The 19,109-nt window shown below is 42.9% G+C and overlaps 1 protein-coding gene across 4 annotated transcripts in view; it reads right to left on the bottom strand.

Moving 5' to 3' along the window:
* The window catches only part of pkp4 (plakophilin 4), a 73,427-nt gene that overhangs the window by 16,336 nt on the left and 37,982 nt on the right, over positions 1-19,109 (bottom strand). For 3 of the 4 annotated variants that reach the window (XM_046404073.1, XM_046404071.1, XM_046404074.1), the window contains 7 exons: positions 18,166-18,200; positions 14,253-14,384; positions 13,651-13,844; positions 12,518-13,100; positions 4,867-5,037; positions 1,692-1,902; positions 546-678 (listed from right to left, as the gene is read on the bottom strand). In XM_046404073.1, coding sequence (XP_046260029.1) covers positions 546-678; positions 1,692-1,902; positions 4,867-5,037; positions 12,518-13,100; positions 13,651-13,844; positions 14,253-14,384; positions 18,166-18,200 — 1,459 coding nt within the window. The remainder of the gene's footprint in view (positions 1-545; positions 679-1,691; positions 1,903-4,866; positions 5,038-12,517; positions 13,101-13,650; positions 13,845-14,252; positions 14,385-18,165; positions 18,201-19,109) is intronic. The other variant, XM_046404072.1, reaches the window with a different exon arrangement.

The following is a 19,109-nucleotide window of genomic DNA, read 5'->3' on the forward strand; positions in this document are numbered from 1 at the left end:
CCAGTGTGTGCAGCTCTGAACACACTCGTGGTATTTGTAGAATTCTGCTATCCGCACTCATGGATATGATGACATTGACTCACCAATGTAATTTCTCAAGTCTTCTAATGAGGCAAAAGCACTAAAAATAAGCCCTTTCACGCTACATGCAAGAGAGAGATTAGCCCGAAGATTTGTCGGATTACTTGTGACTTAATTGGGAGGTAAAACCTAAAAGTGAGCCATGGTGTTGCTACTGTCTCAGTGTGCTGGAAAACTCATCGTGGACAGAACAAAATCACACGGAAACCAGGATGCTGGTCTGTAGACTCTGAAGGACGCGTACAATGATAGATCGGGCTGCAATTTTAATCGTGCTGTTGTTTTCTCTTCCATTTTTAAAGCGATGTTGCTGCATTCGAGTGCAATATTACAAATGGCTGGAGCCTCCAAAACAAAACCCAGATTGTAATAAACATTAGCTTCATAATAATCAGAAGGTTGGCTGAGTGCAGATGCTGACAAAGTTACTCTAATGAGATACAGCGACACAATGCTATACCCACCTCTGCCTTAACTCGGTTATCTCCAAAGCACAGGTGCTGCAGGTAGGCGGCTGCGTTGGCCTGCACTGAGGGGAAATGGTGCTGCAGCATGTGGATCACCTCCGTTAGCTCTGGGTCACGCCATGCAAACTCCCTGCAATTACAGGTGGGGTGCAAAGGCATCAACACGATGACTGAGGCAGGAAAAAGTTGCCTCCTTAAAATACAAACGCACAGTTTCCCTCAAAATGAATACTTCAGCACCTCAGGGCAAATTGATAAGCCCAGGAAATTACATTCACATCCGATTCGATATAACAATCCGCTCTGGTCACAGTTGGATTACTGCATTTCTGTATACAGTACACAAAGTGAGGAATGTACCTGCTCTTGAGGGCTCTTACAATCTACTTACAGACAACTTTTAACACTCAATAACAAAAATACTCGTTGTTTGGATGCCTGAATTTCCCTCGGGATCAATAAAGTATCTATCTATCTATCTGTCTATCTACTCCACTGGCATGTTACGTAATAAAATTTCTTTTGTCTTCTGCAGCTACATACGTGTATCAGAAACAAGATGAGATTACTGGTGCTTGAGTTGCGGCAGATATGCTGTTACCTCACTGAGTGTGCGTTACGTGCAGCAAAACCTCATCAAACTGCTGCTTTGTCTTGATTATGAAAAATACAGTGGTGGATTTCCCTGGACAGAAGTCCTGTCAAATATTCTTGAGGATTTTTTTTTCTTAACACACTTGCTAGGGCATGGTGGTCCCTCTGGTGCACTTCACTTCAAGTAGCTACACTACCAACATATACAGGTTAAAGAAAAGCTCCCAATGTGCAAGGTCAGGGGTTTACTGAGGAGGGCAACCCACACACACACACACACACGTCTGTATGCGACAAGACCAGACGTAAGCACTTAAGTGTATGTGAGACTCTATTGTTAAGTGGCCAGGAATAGCAGAGCCAGCTTAAAGGGTGGAACTGCATGTGACTACCCAGGGGCCTGCCTGTTTGGATAGTAAGAAGAGACCAGTGTTGACCTAACAGAACAGGGATTCCAAGTAAGCATAAAGCAGTCCCAGTGGATAACTGGTCCCCAGCTACTAATCACATGCAAACACAGCATTACAGCAAAACATCAACAGCACTTACCTGGGATCCTTCTGAATGCTGTCTATGGAGGGTGAGCGAGTGGCGCCGTCATCCATGACAACAGCCTGGCGAGTGTAGTTGGGATCAGAGGGCCGGTACTGTGCCGAGCGATACGGATCAGCGTAGGTGGCTGCTGTGTTGAGAGCATAGTTGTTTCTTTGGTAGATCATGGCACTGCGCTGGCTGGGTGTCCGCTGGAGACTCCCAACACCTGAGGGGCACAAAAACAAACAAAACCTTAAGACAGAAAGTTTAAAGACAGAGAGAAAAAAAACAACACACACACATGCGAGCTGACGAAGCCAGGTGTGTGAGTGGAGATTAGCAGCGCTCAGACCTTTCCAGCTAAACTCGGAGAATTGCACGCCAGCAGCATACAACTTTAAAACAAGCTGAAAATAAAAACATGCGGTCGTTCCGGCAGACTCAGCAAGTACTAAAATCTGGAACCAGTTAATGATTAGGGTAAAACGCGGCTTCCATGGTTCTACAAAGCAGAAGTCCTCCTGTTGTTTTGGTTTTACAAGATGGTGTTTAAGCAGAGGGATCCTGCTGGTTTTCAAAGAGGACAGGAAGCCTCAACCTGTTTGACGATCCACAAATCCTTTCCTCGCTGCCCTTTCGGTATTTTGTGCCATTGTACTCTGAGGCTAACTTTGCCAAACACAGCGGAAAGGCAGTGGTAAACCATGACCAGGTCCAAACACAGTCAGAGATACACTCGTAAAGCGGAAGCATCACAAGCATGCAGAGAAGTCATCCTTCCAGACAAGGTCCAATAGTCAGCCCGATAGCATCTCGCTTCAGTCATCTTTCCTCTTTTCATTCGCTCCAAGTGATATTATGACCTAGTTTTCGAATACAATGGGTCACAAACACAGCACTGCATAAACAAGCGGGTTGCGTTCAGCCCTCCTTCTCACCAGAGCCACGTGATGTGTGCCAGCGTGACTGCTGCACTGGTCAGATCCCTATCAGACTTCCAACGGGAGGCAACTGGGCATGTGCGCTCCCAAACTCCCTCCTCCCAGAAACCAAGACGTCAACTTGTGGTGCTGCTCCAAAAACACAATTTCTCACATCAGTGCACTTCTATGTTGAGCAGTGCCATCCTGCAATATGGTTATCTCCCAAAATGTAACCTGGCAGAGCCATAAACACTCAAAGGCTGGATAATATGAACGTAGTGTTGCTTTGCAATTTTACCAGAACTACTTGGATTCCACTCCTCATCTTATCAGCTAAGGATCAATAATTCTATTTAACATAAAATATCTCCCACTTGCACAAAAAGATGTAGCGCAAACTTCCAGAAAATGTCAAGGAACGCATGGGGAAAAAAATGGCCCATTTATAATTTCATTTTAAAACATAGCAAAGAATAAGCTGGGATCAAACTGGATCTTTCTAACGAGGTACCGTAGCTCTTGCAAAAAGTCCACACTGAACACCCAGTCCTGTTCCGCCCCACTTGCCTTTTCACAATACAGCTGGCATAAACACATCAGATTGACTTGTCTAGGGGCTTCTTCACAGCCTCACTAGCATTTATTAGTGAACTTATCGGTGTAAGCAGATCTCAGGTGTGTCAAGGACCGTGCGTATGTGTGCCACTGTGTGTTGGAGAAAAGCTAAGCATGTGTATCTGAGGCAGGAGGGAAGATGAGATGAGAATGCCAACATCAGGAGAGCTGGAAGAGAGCAGGCTGTGGATGTGGGTAACCAAGCCGTCCGCTGGCCCCGCCATCCTTCTTCTCATTCTGAGTGTGACACACGGGTAATAGACTCCTTTGTGGCAGGATGACATATCAGTACCTGCCTATTAACTTATGTCTCACCCTTTCTGCCTGACGGTGGAGGGAGGGAAGGGAAGGAGAGGGCGACACAAAGAGAGAAAAATAGAAAGAGAGAAGAAAAAAGCATAGAGAAAGATATAACATGCGTAGCGCTAAAGGACAAATCGACAGAAAAACTGTGTTCTCCAAGAGTCAAGGGGCCCCAGATGAAATTGAAAAGACAAGAGATTTGAGGACAAAGGCAGCATCTGTAATAGACGAGAAAAACAAAGCGCTCTGCGTCTCCTTGAAATGAAAATGTTATCAGAGGAAAAAGAATAGTGTTAATCTTGACCCGCGTCACTCCACTCCATGAAGATATATACAGAGAGCATAAAAGAAGAAGAGAAAATTAAGGAAAAAAAGAAAACCAAACACAATTTGGTCCGTTGAGCTTGCTGGGCGCAACAGGAAACAAAATCCAGTACATGCTAATGACAAGCTGATATCCTCGCGTACTGATGACAAACAGAAGATCAAAATCGAGTTAACTGCAGCACTAACAGCCGATAAATAAATAAATGCATAAAATAAAAAAAATATTCAGTGGGATTATTTTTCGAAATCATATTGTTTCCTTTTGGCCTTGTTGTACCGTCACTTCTGTGGCCGTCTTGTTCCAATCACATGTTGTGGCAACAATCTAGCAGGTAAAATCACATTGAGTTCGCCTTTTGTCAGTGTTGACAGAACTGATGCTATATTTCACCCCGGAAAAAAAAAAATCTATAATTTATATATAAATACACAGTGTGTGTGTGTGTGTGTGTGTGTGTGTGTGTATATATATATATATATATATATATATATATATATATATACTGTGGAGAAGGTATGGGACAGTGGAATCAGACAGTGTTTCTTTTTTAATGACTGCAAAATAAAAAAAATAGAGATGCAAAATTAATTCTCAAAAGTTTTTAGTCTCAAGAAGACACTGTAAAAAATTAGATAAAAAAACATCCTAATAAACAGTATACTGACAATCATCAGTATACTGTTCATCTGGTACCACTTCAGACCTACAATAGTTGGTTTGCACACCTTTCCAACACCACAGTGACATAAAAAGGTAACACTTAAAATGTTTCACTTTCCCCTCAAATTGTTTCTGTTGATAGAAAAACACATAAACAATAGCAGGTGTATTTATTTTATATGCAATTTCAGACACAAACTTTGCATTTGATATCTCTGTAAAGGTGACAGCTTGGAGATGAGAGGAAAACACATGGGCACGAATGCGTCTTGGACATCGTGTAAAAACGATGTCGTGTCCTTTGTAGGTGGTTTAACATCATCACTGCATGGGTGTTACCATATAAAAATGTGGGACCAACCTGAGGTGCTCCTGTAGAGGGTGCCCTGCTGGGTGTGGCTGGGGCTGCGGTACAACGGGCCCTGGTACGTCCGATCCTCGTAGATTGGCGCAATGTGGCGGTCCGGGGATATGGCTGATCTTAAGTCCTGGCCCAGCTGGCTGTGTTGACTGGCGTATGAGCTCCGTACTCCTGAAGACGTAGGAGAGCAGTTAGAAGATAAGTAGTTATTGGATGGGCAGTTAGGTGCAGAAAGGTCTCGTCATTAGGTGATTGAAGTGTCAAAGGTTTGAGCCCAGCAAAAATCTGCCACTCAATTCCCACATGTCCTGTAAAAAGAGTCATTGACTGACACTGAAAGACTTCCAGCGTATTTACTTTCATTCTTTCTGGATAGCAGTATCAGTTAGGACATCTAAAAACACATGAGAAACAAGACGAAAGGAAACAGAAAAATGGCATGTGAAGCGTTTTATTTGCTTTATCCTACATCATTGCTTCTTTTAACAGCACGCGTGTATTAGACTTTTAAATTCTCTCCCCAAACTTTCCAGCCAGATCATTTTAAACATCACGTCTCCTTCAATTGTTGTCAGAGTTAATGTCATCGTTGCATGGTAATGCAGTACACCGATTTGCAAAGTTTGGTTTGCATTACCAACAATGACGCAACAACTACAAATATAACAGCAGACGTGATGTTCACTCGTGATGTTCACTGTGACCTCTCGAATTTTCTTGCTAGATGGAAATGAATGGAAACCAGTATGCTGCGAAGAAGATTTTTTCTTACTTCCAATAATAAATTGATAAGACTGCTTGTGCATAAGACTGTCAGCAACGTTTCCGTATAAATTCTAAAGGTAGTAAATAACTACCGGTATACATGAACAAAACCTAGTTGTGTGAAAATGGTTATACAGGGGTAAAACAACAAACCACGTTACAGAGAATTTGATTTTGTCACCGCAAATAAAAACCTAAAAACTTTATACAGAATTTCCAGCTCGACTTCAAAGAACCTGAAAAAGATGGACGTCCGCATTGTCTTGTGTCTTCTGTTGCATTTAAAAACAACACAAAAGATAAAGTCCAACTGGACATCAACACTGATATACATTGTGGACTTGGCCTGAATGGAAACAAGTAGTCAGTGTTTGTACTCCTCAAAGAATACTGCAGAGAGAACAAAACAGACTAGCCAACCATAACCAAGCCACTGTGGATCTGATTTAACAGTCCGGTACGCTCCAAATATAAATTGAGAACATGTCTGATAAAATAACTGGCACTGTTTTGTTTTGCTTTGCTGTCAGCTTGTGGTGAAAAGATGCGAGCGAATAACAACAGTCAGAGCAGATGTTGGGAAATGTGGCCGACAGGAAACGGCTTCTGTAGTTAGCAAAGGGCTAACCTGACAGGAGTAAGGAAAACGAACGCACAGGTGAGTTCTCCAATTAAAACTCCTTTCGGGAAAAGTCACCGTAACAACTTTCACAGTCAGGACAGCGTGAACTGACTGCATGCTACACACTCCCGGCGAAGCCCAACGCTGACCGGTCGAAGGGTCCACAACAGTAGTGTTAGCAGGGTTAAAAGTTTAGATTTAAACCATACAAAATTGAAGCTAAGTTTCTGCATTTGTGTTAAAAACTCCCGTCAGTGAAGCTCACTCAACTGTAAAGCCCAGTGGACCAGTACACAGTTGGCAACTAACTGCTTATTGCACATTTCAGGAGCGTCCAAACGTCACTTGGGTCCTCTCAGACTGCACGAGCTCAGGCGTAGATTGCTGCTTAACAACAACTCTGCCATGCAGGACCAGCTAAATGAGGGATACTTGTCACAGTCTGAGATGGAAGAAATTAATAAATAAGAACATTTGGGGTCTCTGGGGGGCACAGCCAGTAAAGATTTTAAATGTAGATGGGGGGGCACACTAAGACTAACCTCTGAATCTTCAGCAGTTAAGAATTTGAGCTCTGAATGCATAGCAAAAGGAATAACCAAGATTAAAAATGTTCATTAAAAAAAGATGGCTATAGTCCAGACTAGCTGATAAACAGTGTGGGCTGTTTTTTTGTTTTGTTTTGTTTTTTTAAAAAATATGAATCCTCCAAACAAAAACCATAACTTTCTGTATATCAGAACCGAGTGGTTTGAGGATTCTGTTGCTTGTGGTTGCATCTTAACTTCCCAAACGTTTCCCACATCCTCCTTCCGACCATACTGCGTCGATGGGCCACCCCACGTTGCACAATTCAAAAACTAAACATCAGTCCCACTCCAACCTCCACCTCAAGAGCTTGGTGGGGAAAAAAACACAGTCATTTCAATTTTTCAATTTAAGTCAACAGAAATTCTTTTTCATCACTGTTTAATAAAAGCAATGAGCCACTTAATACGATGCTTTTAGAGCAGCTTAGAGGGTTTTAGGCACTCCAGGGCAAATGTCTCTTAAACATATATATATATATATATATACCGTAATTTCACAATATTAAACTTGTAAATGGCTTCTGTTCAATACCCAAGTAGCTTCGAGGCACAAAGGAATAAAAATAAGTACGAACGACATATAAATAAGTGCTCTAAAATGGCTGGCATGCAGGGTAAGGAGTAAAAACAATAATGCTGCTGCTGCTGTGTGCTGTAGTGACACACTCAAAAGCCCAGGAAGCCCTTCACTCTGTGGTGGCACACACAATAGCCACTAGCAGACGTTTGGCAGGAAATCAGTTCAGCTTCTCTTGTTCAAAGGTTTAAAGAGGAGCGAGGACACGCAGAGAGGGGAGGCAGTGGGAGGACATAAGGAAAGGTGGGAGTGACAGTGAAGAAAGCCGGAGAGAATGGAAAGGAGGGGGGGGGGGGACAGGATGAAAACGAAAAGAGGGTTAATGAGGCAGCCTTGGACTACCAGAGACTTCTCATCCCATGTAAAGCCTAACCACATGAACTGGGCTTTTGGCACAGCTGTGACCCAGTCAGAGGGACAGAATCTACCACACAGAGGAGCCTTCTTGCATATCTCTCCCTCTCAGCAGCACGACTCTTGAAAGTAGAAACATTCAAACAACCTTAGAGGAGACTAATCCGTCTGCCTTCTGTATCCCGCTCCCCTTGATAGAAGAGAGCTGCAGTCACTTCTAAAAGCATCTGCAAATTGTCAGGGAGAAATAACATACTGCTGTCTATTGAGGATGAATGGCCCACATTCCTGGTGCGTTATAGTCATTTAATTCTCCCCCTCAGCCCTCTCACCGTGGCTTTAACAGATTACGCTTGGCAGAGGCTAGATGAAGGGCGGTGGCGGCTTGGCGCGTGCTTGCTCTGGAGAAACAAACACTTAAATGGATGCAGCTGACTCCATTCCTCAACAAAAAAAAATCATTTTCGAGAATCCTCTCCAAACAAGCAGGAGAACTGACATGATTGCCAGAAAATCATTATCCATAAAAGTGAGAATAGCAGTGAAAAAATAGTGAACTATGGTTAAAACCACAGCGCTGGCTTGGCTGTCAGGTTGAGAACGCACACATGCAGAGATGCCATTTCCCCTTGGTCCTTCTGTTTCTCACAGAGCTCTGAAATGGACAGTGGGGGTAATGACCACATTATTAAGGATAATCTGTCCTGATTTTCCATTTTTCAACAGAGGAAGGTATGACTTCTTGCCAAAGACGGTACAGAGAGGGGAGCCAGGTGGGGAAATACAAGATAGGCGAAGACAGAAAATGCAAGTAAAGGGATAGAAGTCTGATGAAAAGAAAACAGAGGAACCACAAAATGTGTTAGAGGAAAAGAAAGGTGAGGAAAGGAGGCAAAAGACATCTTCTGATAGATACTGACAGAAAACCACCAACAGCAACAATATCAAGGTTAGGCTGTCAGATGGCATTTGCCAGACTTTTGAAACTGAGCCTGATCATGTGATCGTCCCATTTCCCTTCACTATGGCTCATCAAACATTTGTGAAAAATTACTGTGTTAGAGCTAAGGATCCATTCAAGTGTATGTAAGGAGGAAGAAGGGGGATGAAGGTGAGTAAGACAGGAGGGAGATGAGGACAATGTAGACATTGGGGGGTTGCTTTACCAGAGAATCAGGAGAATGAGGCTGATCTTTCTCTCTGCTCAGAGGACATAAACTGAGAACTCATTTGTGTCTACTCGAGACATCATCACTCAAAGCGGTGTGACATAAGTGCCTACTCACAGCAACCTGCAAATGCACCTGAAAATGAAAGTCCCCCCCCCCACTCCCTCACAAGATGAGGACTTCTGCAAACAAGGTCTCACAAACTCTGATTTAATGATTGCATGGATTTCTAAAGGCTTTTATCTGTTAAACTTTGGCAAGCTGTTCCAACGAGGCTGAGAAAAACAACAAGCCTGTTCCACCATCTGAAAAGAGGTAATAATGCACCAAGCAGAGAAAGAGTGACGAGTTTGTGGCCCCAACGTGCTTGCACTAGCACACAGGCCAGCAAGGACAGAATAAGCTTTGAGATCGTTCTAAAGTCAAACCCGAGCAGGAGGCTCAGCCGGAACATTAAAACCAGCAGCTTGATATTTTGTAGGTCCCCCTTGTGCTGCCAAAACAGCTCTGACCTGTCAGGGGAAAGGACACAGGACCTCTGGGGGTATTTTGTAGTCACCAGCATCAGAATGTTGGGTCCTTTGGGCCCTGTGCATTGAATGTGGGGCCTCCAAGTGGGAGGTGGGAGGGTGTATCTGGTCTGCAGTGTTTAGGTGTGTAGTGTGTGTGTGTGTCAAAGCACATTCACAGGATTGCCGGAACCCAAGGTTTCCCCGCAGAGCATTGCATTGTAAAGATACGATCAATGTTATTCACCTCACCTGCCAGTGGTATTAATGTTGTGGCCAATTGGTGCATACCTCAACTTGTTCTTCTATATTTGTTTGTAATGCTTAAATGTAAACCCACGTTCAGCATTAAGTCTTCAATTAAGAATTATTGTTTTAACTATTGATGAATATATCTCTTGAACTTTGTTATATTATACGTGCTACCAGATCTTGCAGCTAAAAACACAACAATAATATGCATATGTATATATATATATATATATATATATATATGCAATAATAAAAATGAGAATTGGCTAAGGACGATCATTTAACTGAGAACAAATAAAAGATACATGAACATGCAGCATCTACATGCAAACACAACATAAGTGAGGATGATGGCAAACTGATGACACACAACAAACAAAAACTGTTCACCTTGAACGTCATCATCAGCCAGGGCATCTGAGGATACCCTCAAGGCAGCGTAAAGTCAAGCAGAAAACAGTCTGTTAACCTTGTAAGAATAATACAGAGATTTGTTTGTTTGTTTTATTTGTTTGTTGAAAGTGCTTCTTTCACCCTCTGGAGGAAAATAAAAATGCTCTTGGATTTTTACAAAAGAACCCAACTTGTAACAGTTATAAACAACTACTTTTACTTCTTTCTCCTTCTGAAGAATTTCCATACATCGCGAAATCGACAAAGCTATGATTATGCTTCATAGTGTTGATTTTGTTATTTGTCAAAGCTACATTCTTATCTAGGGGAGACGCCTCAAAAAGCGGGGGCTGAGAGTGAATCAGCACAAGTTGGCCTCTTTCTTTTGCTGAGGGGGAACAATTTGCTGGCGTCAGATTTGGGACAACATACATGTTTGGCTAGAAAACATCAGCCAGGGCTTTTTGTTTTGCCTCCTTCAACGAATGACTGATGGCACACAAACTAGCTGGGGCAGGTAGGTTGTCCAATTACCATCTTCTTCATTACCTTTAGTAGGCTGAATAAATTAAAAACGTGCACACGAACAGTTAGAGAGCCACCTCATTTTCTTTCCTTGTTAAGTGCCCACGATATAGCCTCGATAATGCACCGATGAAAACAGCGGACTTTGATGGAACTCCATTATGTGTGGAAACTACAAAGGGACACCTCCTTTTGTATAATCGGCTTATCACTTAATTAAAGTGAGGTTTGAAGTTATCTTAGAAGCATTTTTGCTGCATAAGACCAAAAGAAAAAAAGCTTTATGTGACTGTTAAAGGGCTGTAAATCCAATCAGTCATTTCATTCATCCCCAATTAAACAACCGAACGGCTTACCTAGGCACATGTCCATCCGCGAACTCTCTGCCCGTGCCCTCATTTCCACAGACTTCCATAAGACTAGGCTGCTAGGTTGCTGGAGCTATTAGCAAAGTAGTGCCACAAGAATGGCAGAGAAAGGGCAGCAGAAAATCTCCCAAAAGTAAGATGCTAGTTTGATGCTGTGAGCATTAATTCTTTAATCTAATTATGATGCTGGTGGGTGTTTTACTACATGTGAACAAGACACAAGGTATTTGGATGCAGTTAGCAGTGCAGATGATGAGCTACGCGTTCACAACCGTGGAGATGTTAGCTTTAGGTGGGATATTCATCATGGTGCTTGAACAGCCCTGAGCTGATAAATGAGTGTCACTTCAGCAGTGACAACAGACAGTAAGCTGTCTGTGCAAAAGCACCGCATATACTTATCATCAGCCAATATTCCTGATAAACTTGCTAAAATTAAAGAGTAACTCATCTTGTTTTTGACTTCCGGTAGTTAGGCAACAAACCTCGCTGCAGTGCTGCTGAAGTGTACACTGGGACATCACGGTTGGGTGTGGTCAAAGGTGCGACACACAGTCTGTTAGGACATGTGAGCGTCACGTTTTGTTTCAGTGATGTGCGCAACTTGCTCAAACACCAATGAGAAATGTCTCCTCTATGTTTTCCAAAGCTTTCCAAACACTTCATAGTCACATATTAGCTATGGGCTAATATGCTAGGACCGCTAAATGTGGTTTACTATTTTACTGTTAAGAGCTTTGCTATGATTAGCGGGCACTAATTATAGTCTCTGGGCTAATATTTGTCTTCTTGCAGGAACTGTGTGTTGGATCCACTCCAGGACATTCACTGACCTCACAGTCACTGTTTATATATTCAGATTCAGTGAGCTGAGCCCAGAGCCAACAAGCGAACTAAAGCATAAATGTACTGCTGTCCAAACATTTATAGCCAGCATTACACATCCTCTGCTCGAGAAGTTCAGAAGAATGTCTGAAATGCAATTATGTTAGCGCATAAAATACCGATTTTATGAGTGTTGATTACTTTACATTACATCATTGTTTCCAGCCTTTAACTGATCATAACATCTTATATTAACGGTTGGAATTAAGAATATCCTGTGTGCTACACTGTTTAAGGTAAACAAAATATTTTGACCATGTTTAAGCATTTTATCTCAACGTACTGTGTGCTCTAATACTGGAGTGGTGGCTTTATTAAACACTGACAATATAAGCCTCCATTCCTCCAGTGGCCATTGACCTCGATGTGAGTCCACAAGAGTTTGGCCTTGTTCCATACACCACATGACATACCAACATACAATGACCCACTGTGACTCACACAGCTATGCACCAATGAAAAATAAGAAATACTGAGGTAAAATAAAAAGGAAAACACCACACATTGTACTCTTTTTCTCTGATTTGACAGAAGGAATAACACTGTAGGGCATCTGAAATTAGTTATTATCCACTGATCTGAGAGTCTAAGAGCGCGTGTGTGTGTATGTGTGTGTGTGTGTGTGTGTGAGTCTTTGAGCACCTGTGAGGCTGTCGGGTCGCGTCATCCTCTCGTAAATGTCATAACTCTGCGGTCCGTAGGGGTCGGTGTTGTGGAGCACGGAGCGGGGCAGAGTGGAGCTGTAGTGCTGTGGCACGGCGGTCATACTAGCCCTGACTGGAGAAGACGAGTGACTAGGCTGCTTGGTCAGTGGAGGGTTGACGCCGTCCACCATCGTCAGAGGCGAGCCCATGCGGCCTGAGGATGATCCCGCAGAGGCCTGATAGGGTGAGGTGGTGCGGCTGGCGCTGCCCGATCGCGAGTTTGTGGAGCCCATGCGTCGCAGTGTGGCCGGAGAGTTTTTCTGCGTGGAGTAGGGTGAGCCACTGCCACCACCGCCGGCGGTACTGGTGCGCTGGGCAGAGGGCAGGGTTGTAGAGAAGATACTGGAGAGGGGTTTGGGTTCAGTTATAATGGGAGAGCCGTAGGCACTGCCAGCCGAGGTACGCAGGGAGCCGCGGGAGGGGGACATACTGCTAGTGTAGGCTGGTGAGTGAGAGCGAGAAGGCACTGAGCTTACCCTCCGCATAGCACGGCCAGGCACTGCTGTCGTCACTGCTGGAACCTGCAAGGCAGAAAGGAAACAATATGGCTTCATGCACTTGTTTCTTCAGTCCTTAAGGAGCCATGAATCATCGACAATCATCTTGTATTCTCTGCTACACATTGACTTGTGCAGTGATAATGACATGCCAAATAGCACAACATTGTATAAATCAATTCATTACAAGGCATGACTTTACTCTGGGCCATATTATCTTTTCCACCCCTCCCCCTCACTCTGTTGTGTGTCACAGTGCCATTTGGTTTCTCAGTGGTCTGTGTGTACAACGCTGTATGAAGCGTGATTATGTTGCAGTATACTGTGAACCTTCTGTGCCTTTAAGCACTATACTGCTTCCTTCACGGGGAAAAAAAACAGCACTTTTTGGTGCTTCTCTTCTGTCATCATGAATTAAAAGCTTTCAACACTGTGACCACTGACTGTTTAATTAAAAATATAAAATATTGTACATATGCTAGTGTTACTCAGCAGATAACTCTTTACAGATATATTTTGTGCTTGACAACAGCAATATGTTGTATGTGCAGTAGCTGGCAGTAGCTGGCAGTACCTGGGCTGAAGCCTGGCCCTCAGCCCTGGCATTCCTCACCAGGGTACTAGTGCCAGCACCAGGGAAGGAGTGCTGCATCCTCAGTTCAGCCTTGCCCAGGTTCTGGCTGCTGAGGTAGCCGCTGCTGGCGTCCTGGTAGCCGCTGTCTGAGTACGAGTTCATCTGAGTTGAGCTACGCGAATTCCCCACAGACCCTGAGAGAGCGTGACAGAGAAAGACAGACAAAAATGAAATGCAGAGTAAGAAGAGAGAGCAACGGGAGACATCATAAATGGTTTCATAATAGGCACGACCTTTACCTATGCAGCATTACTAATGATAAGTGGCACAGGAGAGGGGGAGAAAGAGTGCTTTGCTACATCATTTAGCCTTTCGTAAGCTGTGGTGAGGCATCGGTTGTTATCAGTGACACTTCATCAGTACGGAAAAAGCAAAGATGCACGACAAAACAGTGCTTGTCAATGTCTCGTCCAAAAAAAAAAAAAAAAAAGAAAAGAAAAGAAACATGTAAAGGAACAATCTGTAGCTGATGCACTGCAGACAACAAAAATGTGAGTTTGAGAAAAGAAGGCCGCAGAAGAGGAAAGAAGGCAATAACAGACCCTCACTTTCATGGAGGGAGGACTGCTCCGGGGAGTACAGAGACACCTGCTCTGACTCAGTCCTGATGCGGTAGCTGGGGGACTGGGAGCTGTCAGTCACCCGAGACTTTGTGTCTCCTGAGGCGGAGGCATCTGGGAAGACACAGCAGAAGAGAGGAAGTCAGGAGCAGAGGAAGAGCTTTGAGTCAGAAACTGCTACAGAGTTTTGGCTTTGGACGGAGAGATTAAATACTCATTAAATCAGTCAAGAACTTCCAGAGTTGAAAGGAAATGATGGCAGACAATATTTGCATGTGTACAGTCATTAAATAATATTACTGCCATGTTGACTTGGGAAGGCAAAATGTGGTAGCATGTTACCTCAACCGTGTATGTAGCCATGCCTTTAAACAGTTTCACTGCTTTGAATATTTCTCCACACTCCCCGTCCCCCCCTTCACGCTTCATGCATAACAACAACCACTGTGGCAAACAGGAACTGGAATTAGCCATCTAATATCCCTGTGGATAATGTTTCCCCATAATCACAATCTAGTTAAGTGTGACCAGTGTCAATGGGTTACTACACAATCACTAGAACAATAGGCAGCGAGTGGAGGGGAACAGGGAGGCAAACATTGGCAGCCAGGGTCTGTCAAATCCTGCCAGTCGGATAGCTTGGCGTGAGAATGAGAGCTAAACCCCCGTGAAGAAGCCACCTTGTTGCCCAAGCTGACCTGTTGACTAAATCTGTTGACACATAGGCCTAGTGTGTTTGACAACCAAACTGACACCTTGCACTTCTGAAGATCTAAGGGTGTTTTGTCCATTTACAGATGGGGCTCAAGAAGGTCTTGAGTCAAACTGTCAGAATAAGCGCTGGATATGGCTTACTGGGTCAGTACAGTGACTGAAACAAGTCCAGTCTCTGTCAAACATCCTCAGCCGTAGCCTACTGTGCTATTGCTAATTTAATACATAACCCCGCTTAAAACAGCAACCTTATACATTCCAGTTCAGTTTGTCATTAGTCTTGCTTTCTCTCTTGCCCACTCGTCGTCTCTTGTGTCTTTCTCTTTTGTTTATATTTTTAACAGAATATCAGTAATGGCAAAAGATTTGTGTGGGTCCGTTTTTTTTTCTAATGTTCTCACAAGAGAATATAATTATTAAAGTATTTACGGTTAAACAACAAGACAGTTTGGAAAGATCAGATTGCATTTATAGGTCCTTTAGACATAAGTAATGAAATGACTGGACAAGATTTTTGTCTCCTTCCATTCTGGCAGTGACTCGGCGTCTGGCACACAGTGTGTCGTTTCAGACCACAGGGTTTTTATACTGAGCCTTGACCCTGTTTGATAAATGAGATGCCAAAAAGCCAGTACAGAGGAGAAACAGGAAGAGGGGGAGACAGCAAGAGAGAGAGAGAAAGAGACAGGAAGCCCCTTTTCTTCACACACTGAAGATGAAACATTACTGGTTTCACATATGCGTGTATGGCAGAGGTTTCTGGCATTCACAATCAGCCCTCTTACATGTAATAATTTAATGATGTCGTTTCAAACATAACATGACCCTTCTGTACAGGGTGTTTTGTTTTCCCCCAAGACACTGATGAAGAGAGTTCTCCCACAGGCGGCCTCTGTGATGAATTTTACAACTCATTTTTGATTTTCTCTTGCTTTGGAAACATTAGTTGTCTAAGCACCCTGTGGCTTTCGAATACGTTTTCCTGTCTATTATTAATATATTAGGTAAAGCTATAGAAGAATGCCGCCCAGGTTACACAGTCCAGCAGCACTCACAAAGACAGTGGTCTGTATCTCGTAAGAATTTTATTGCCATGATGTTTTTAGGTGTTTTCCTGCAGTAACTTTTAGGCTGCTGCCCTCAATGTCCTTAATTGATGTGTTGTGTTTTCATATCCACATTAAAAACTGAGAAATCGGACATGACGTCACATAATGGAGAGTGGCCAGTTTGGTCAGCTGAACTAATAATAAATACGGATTCTAATGTTAATTTTGTGACGGCTGAGATTAAAATACAGAATCATAAGCATATAAAAGGACCACAGCCTTATAATTTCGGGCCTGTTAGGCATCCAAAGGGTTGGGAACAAGAAAAAATAAGGCTCAAAAAACTAAGCTGAGCACCACTGGACAGCTGGGTCAGTATCAAAATTAGCAGCGGCTGGCGACTTTTTCTTTGAATTTCTGCTATTATGGCTTGTAAAATCCATAAATTGATATATAATCTCTTCAAAGCATATTCTCCATGATGAAACCTGAAGTATAATTTCATTCTGAAATTAATCCTGAAAATTGTTCAATTAAGGTGTTAAGGAGTCAGCAGAATTTTCTCATACACATCCTCTGTATGAAAAAGGGCATTACAAAAACCATGAGTATGCAGACTGTCAGTTTGGTTTTTTTTTTTTCAAACTAAAAATGACATTGTCCGTTTTGAACACGCTACTGCCATGACAAAACTGTCATGTCTGAAAGAGAATAAGCAGACAAACAAAAAGAGACAGGGAACAGAAACAAAAACAGTGAGAAAACTTCCATTCTGGCGTATTTGTCTTCTGCTCTCAGTGGGCATAAATGTGACAGCACTGACATTTCCTGGGGCTAAAAGGCTTCTTTCCACAGAATCATTTCTATCTCAAACTCTCAGGCATCGCAGACGAGCGGCGGCCCACAAGGCCTCCCAGATTAACGTGGAACATTACGCTCTGTGCCACTCATTTAGACTTTAATTCATTTAAATTGAAAAAAGTACATTACCACCTCTGACTATCATTCATCATCTACAGTACAATGAGAAATCAATATGGAGCAGTGATCGTGATTAGTCCCCAGCTTCGTTCCAACACTGATCAAATGTATTCAGCAAGGAAATGGGGAGTGGGCAGAAAAAGGAAAAAACTGTGTAGTATTAATATTCCCAGTGCATATGTACAACTATAACCCCCTATAGGCTCTTCTGATGGGATCGACAATAAAAGATTAATGGCCATTGCAGAAATTCGCCAAGTTCAACAACACGATTAATAAGCCATGAAATACATTAGTATATTCAATTCATTATCTGTTCTCTGCTGAAGATCCTTCCAAGGATGTGGACTAAACAAACAGAGGCCTGAGACAGATCCTTATGCTCGCCATCACTGGTGGTGCTGTGTGCGAGTGGGCAGAAAAAGCTTAGATAAATATTAAAAGCTGTCCATTACTGTAAGCTTTTGTTGAAGAAGCTCTTGTTAGCAAAGATTACTGCAGCAATGTGAAACATGTCTGCACCACACACACACACAGAGTCCCTTCTTCCATTATTAAATTATAACTTAATCTTGTTTATGCTATGTATGTCACCGGTTTTTCACTGTAACACTGAACACAACCATCTAATTCAGTATCAAGTAGCTAAACCAAGAATATGTAAGTGGATTGGTTTCTGGTAGTTACTGCCCGCTGACTCCGGGTGTTAATCAAGCACAAACAGGAAAAGAATTTAAAAAAACAAGAAGGCTATTTTTTGTTTTCCTAGTAAAAGAAAATATGTCAAAGGGGTGGCTAAGTAATTACAACGACAAACAACACAGGTCTGGCTTCACCTGTGTAGAAGCAACAGCCAATGGGAGGTCATCACATGAACAGGAACAGAAGTGGATGAATATTTTGTCAGCCATTTTCCAGCCAGCTTCTTACACAAGATACAGAGCTACAGGTTGCTTCAAACATGCAGTGTGAATAAATGTCCATGTATGTTATGTTTCAGAGAAAGTAGGTGGACTTGTGCCCGTCACGTTACAGTAAAACTCCATGGAGTGAGTGGCAATTTGGAAATGGAATGGAAAAAATGGAAAAAAAAAAATTCTGGTAGGAAGAGGGATCGCTATACAATCATTTAAGTGTTTGAGTTGACATACCTGCAGTCCTCCAAGGCAGGGACTTCTCAGACGAACTGTATGGAGGAAAACAGGAGATGACAAAGTGAACACATGCACCACAGACCAAAAACACCACAGTGAATAATATATGAGTGAAATCATCTGGAAGAGACATGTTGAGGCCTCGTGTAGTCTTTCTCGGGGCCTTTCGCAGCACGGTTACAGATGGTGCTCACTGTGCCTGTGATAAGGCAGCCAGAGGTTCAGAGTATACTGCCCACTCTGATGTAAAGTCCAGTCCTATCATCTGTGCTTGTCAAAACCTAAAGGTTCCTTTGGTGACAGCTTGGGTTTTGTCTGATACCCATCAAAAAATACAAATGTGGGACTGGAAGCTGTTTTTCGCCCGCGGCTTTAATAAACATGCCAAGCCAAAAAGTACACGAGGCTGGAGCATGAATATATGCTAATGGGAGCTGAAACTGAGCACAGCCAGGAAAGCTACTAGAGTAAATCAGAAGTGATCATACAGTGTATGTATTCGCTCACACTCAGTGCATGATTGTACTAGATCTTGGCGTCCTGACATCCAAACATAAAGCTGACATGTACGCCAGTGTGTATTCCAGCACTGAGGAAAACTCACAGAGATGCTCAGTCTCCAAAGAATAATGCTGGAGAATAACGGTCGAGCCAGAGAGCGATCGCAGTCTGTGACTATCAATCAGCCAGAACCGCTGCAGAAAACCAAGCAGCAAAAACAGAAAAGGGTCTCAAGACAGTGTGTGGTGGCTGATGATCTGATTGTCTTGGATCAGCAAAGGATCATACCACTTAATGGCAAGTTCAGAGCAGGAAAGTGTCATACCAAGCACTAAGTAGACACACATTCTGAAAAGATCCCAAATGACTTTTCAGAATCTGCATATTGTCACCAGCCTTTAACTGTTCTACTGTGTTCTTTATCTCATTTAGGAAATGTC

Source organism: Scatophagus argus, chromosome 11 (genome assembly GCF_020382885.2).
Source record: "Scatophagus argus isolate fScaArg1 chromosome 11, fScaArg1.pri, whole genome shotgun sequence".
NCBI classification, from domain to species: Eukaryota; Metazoa; Chordata; class Actinopteri; family Scatophagidae; genus Scatophagus; species Scatophagus argus.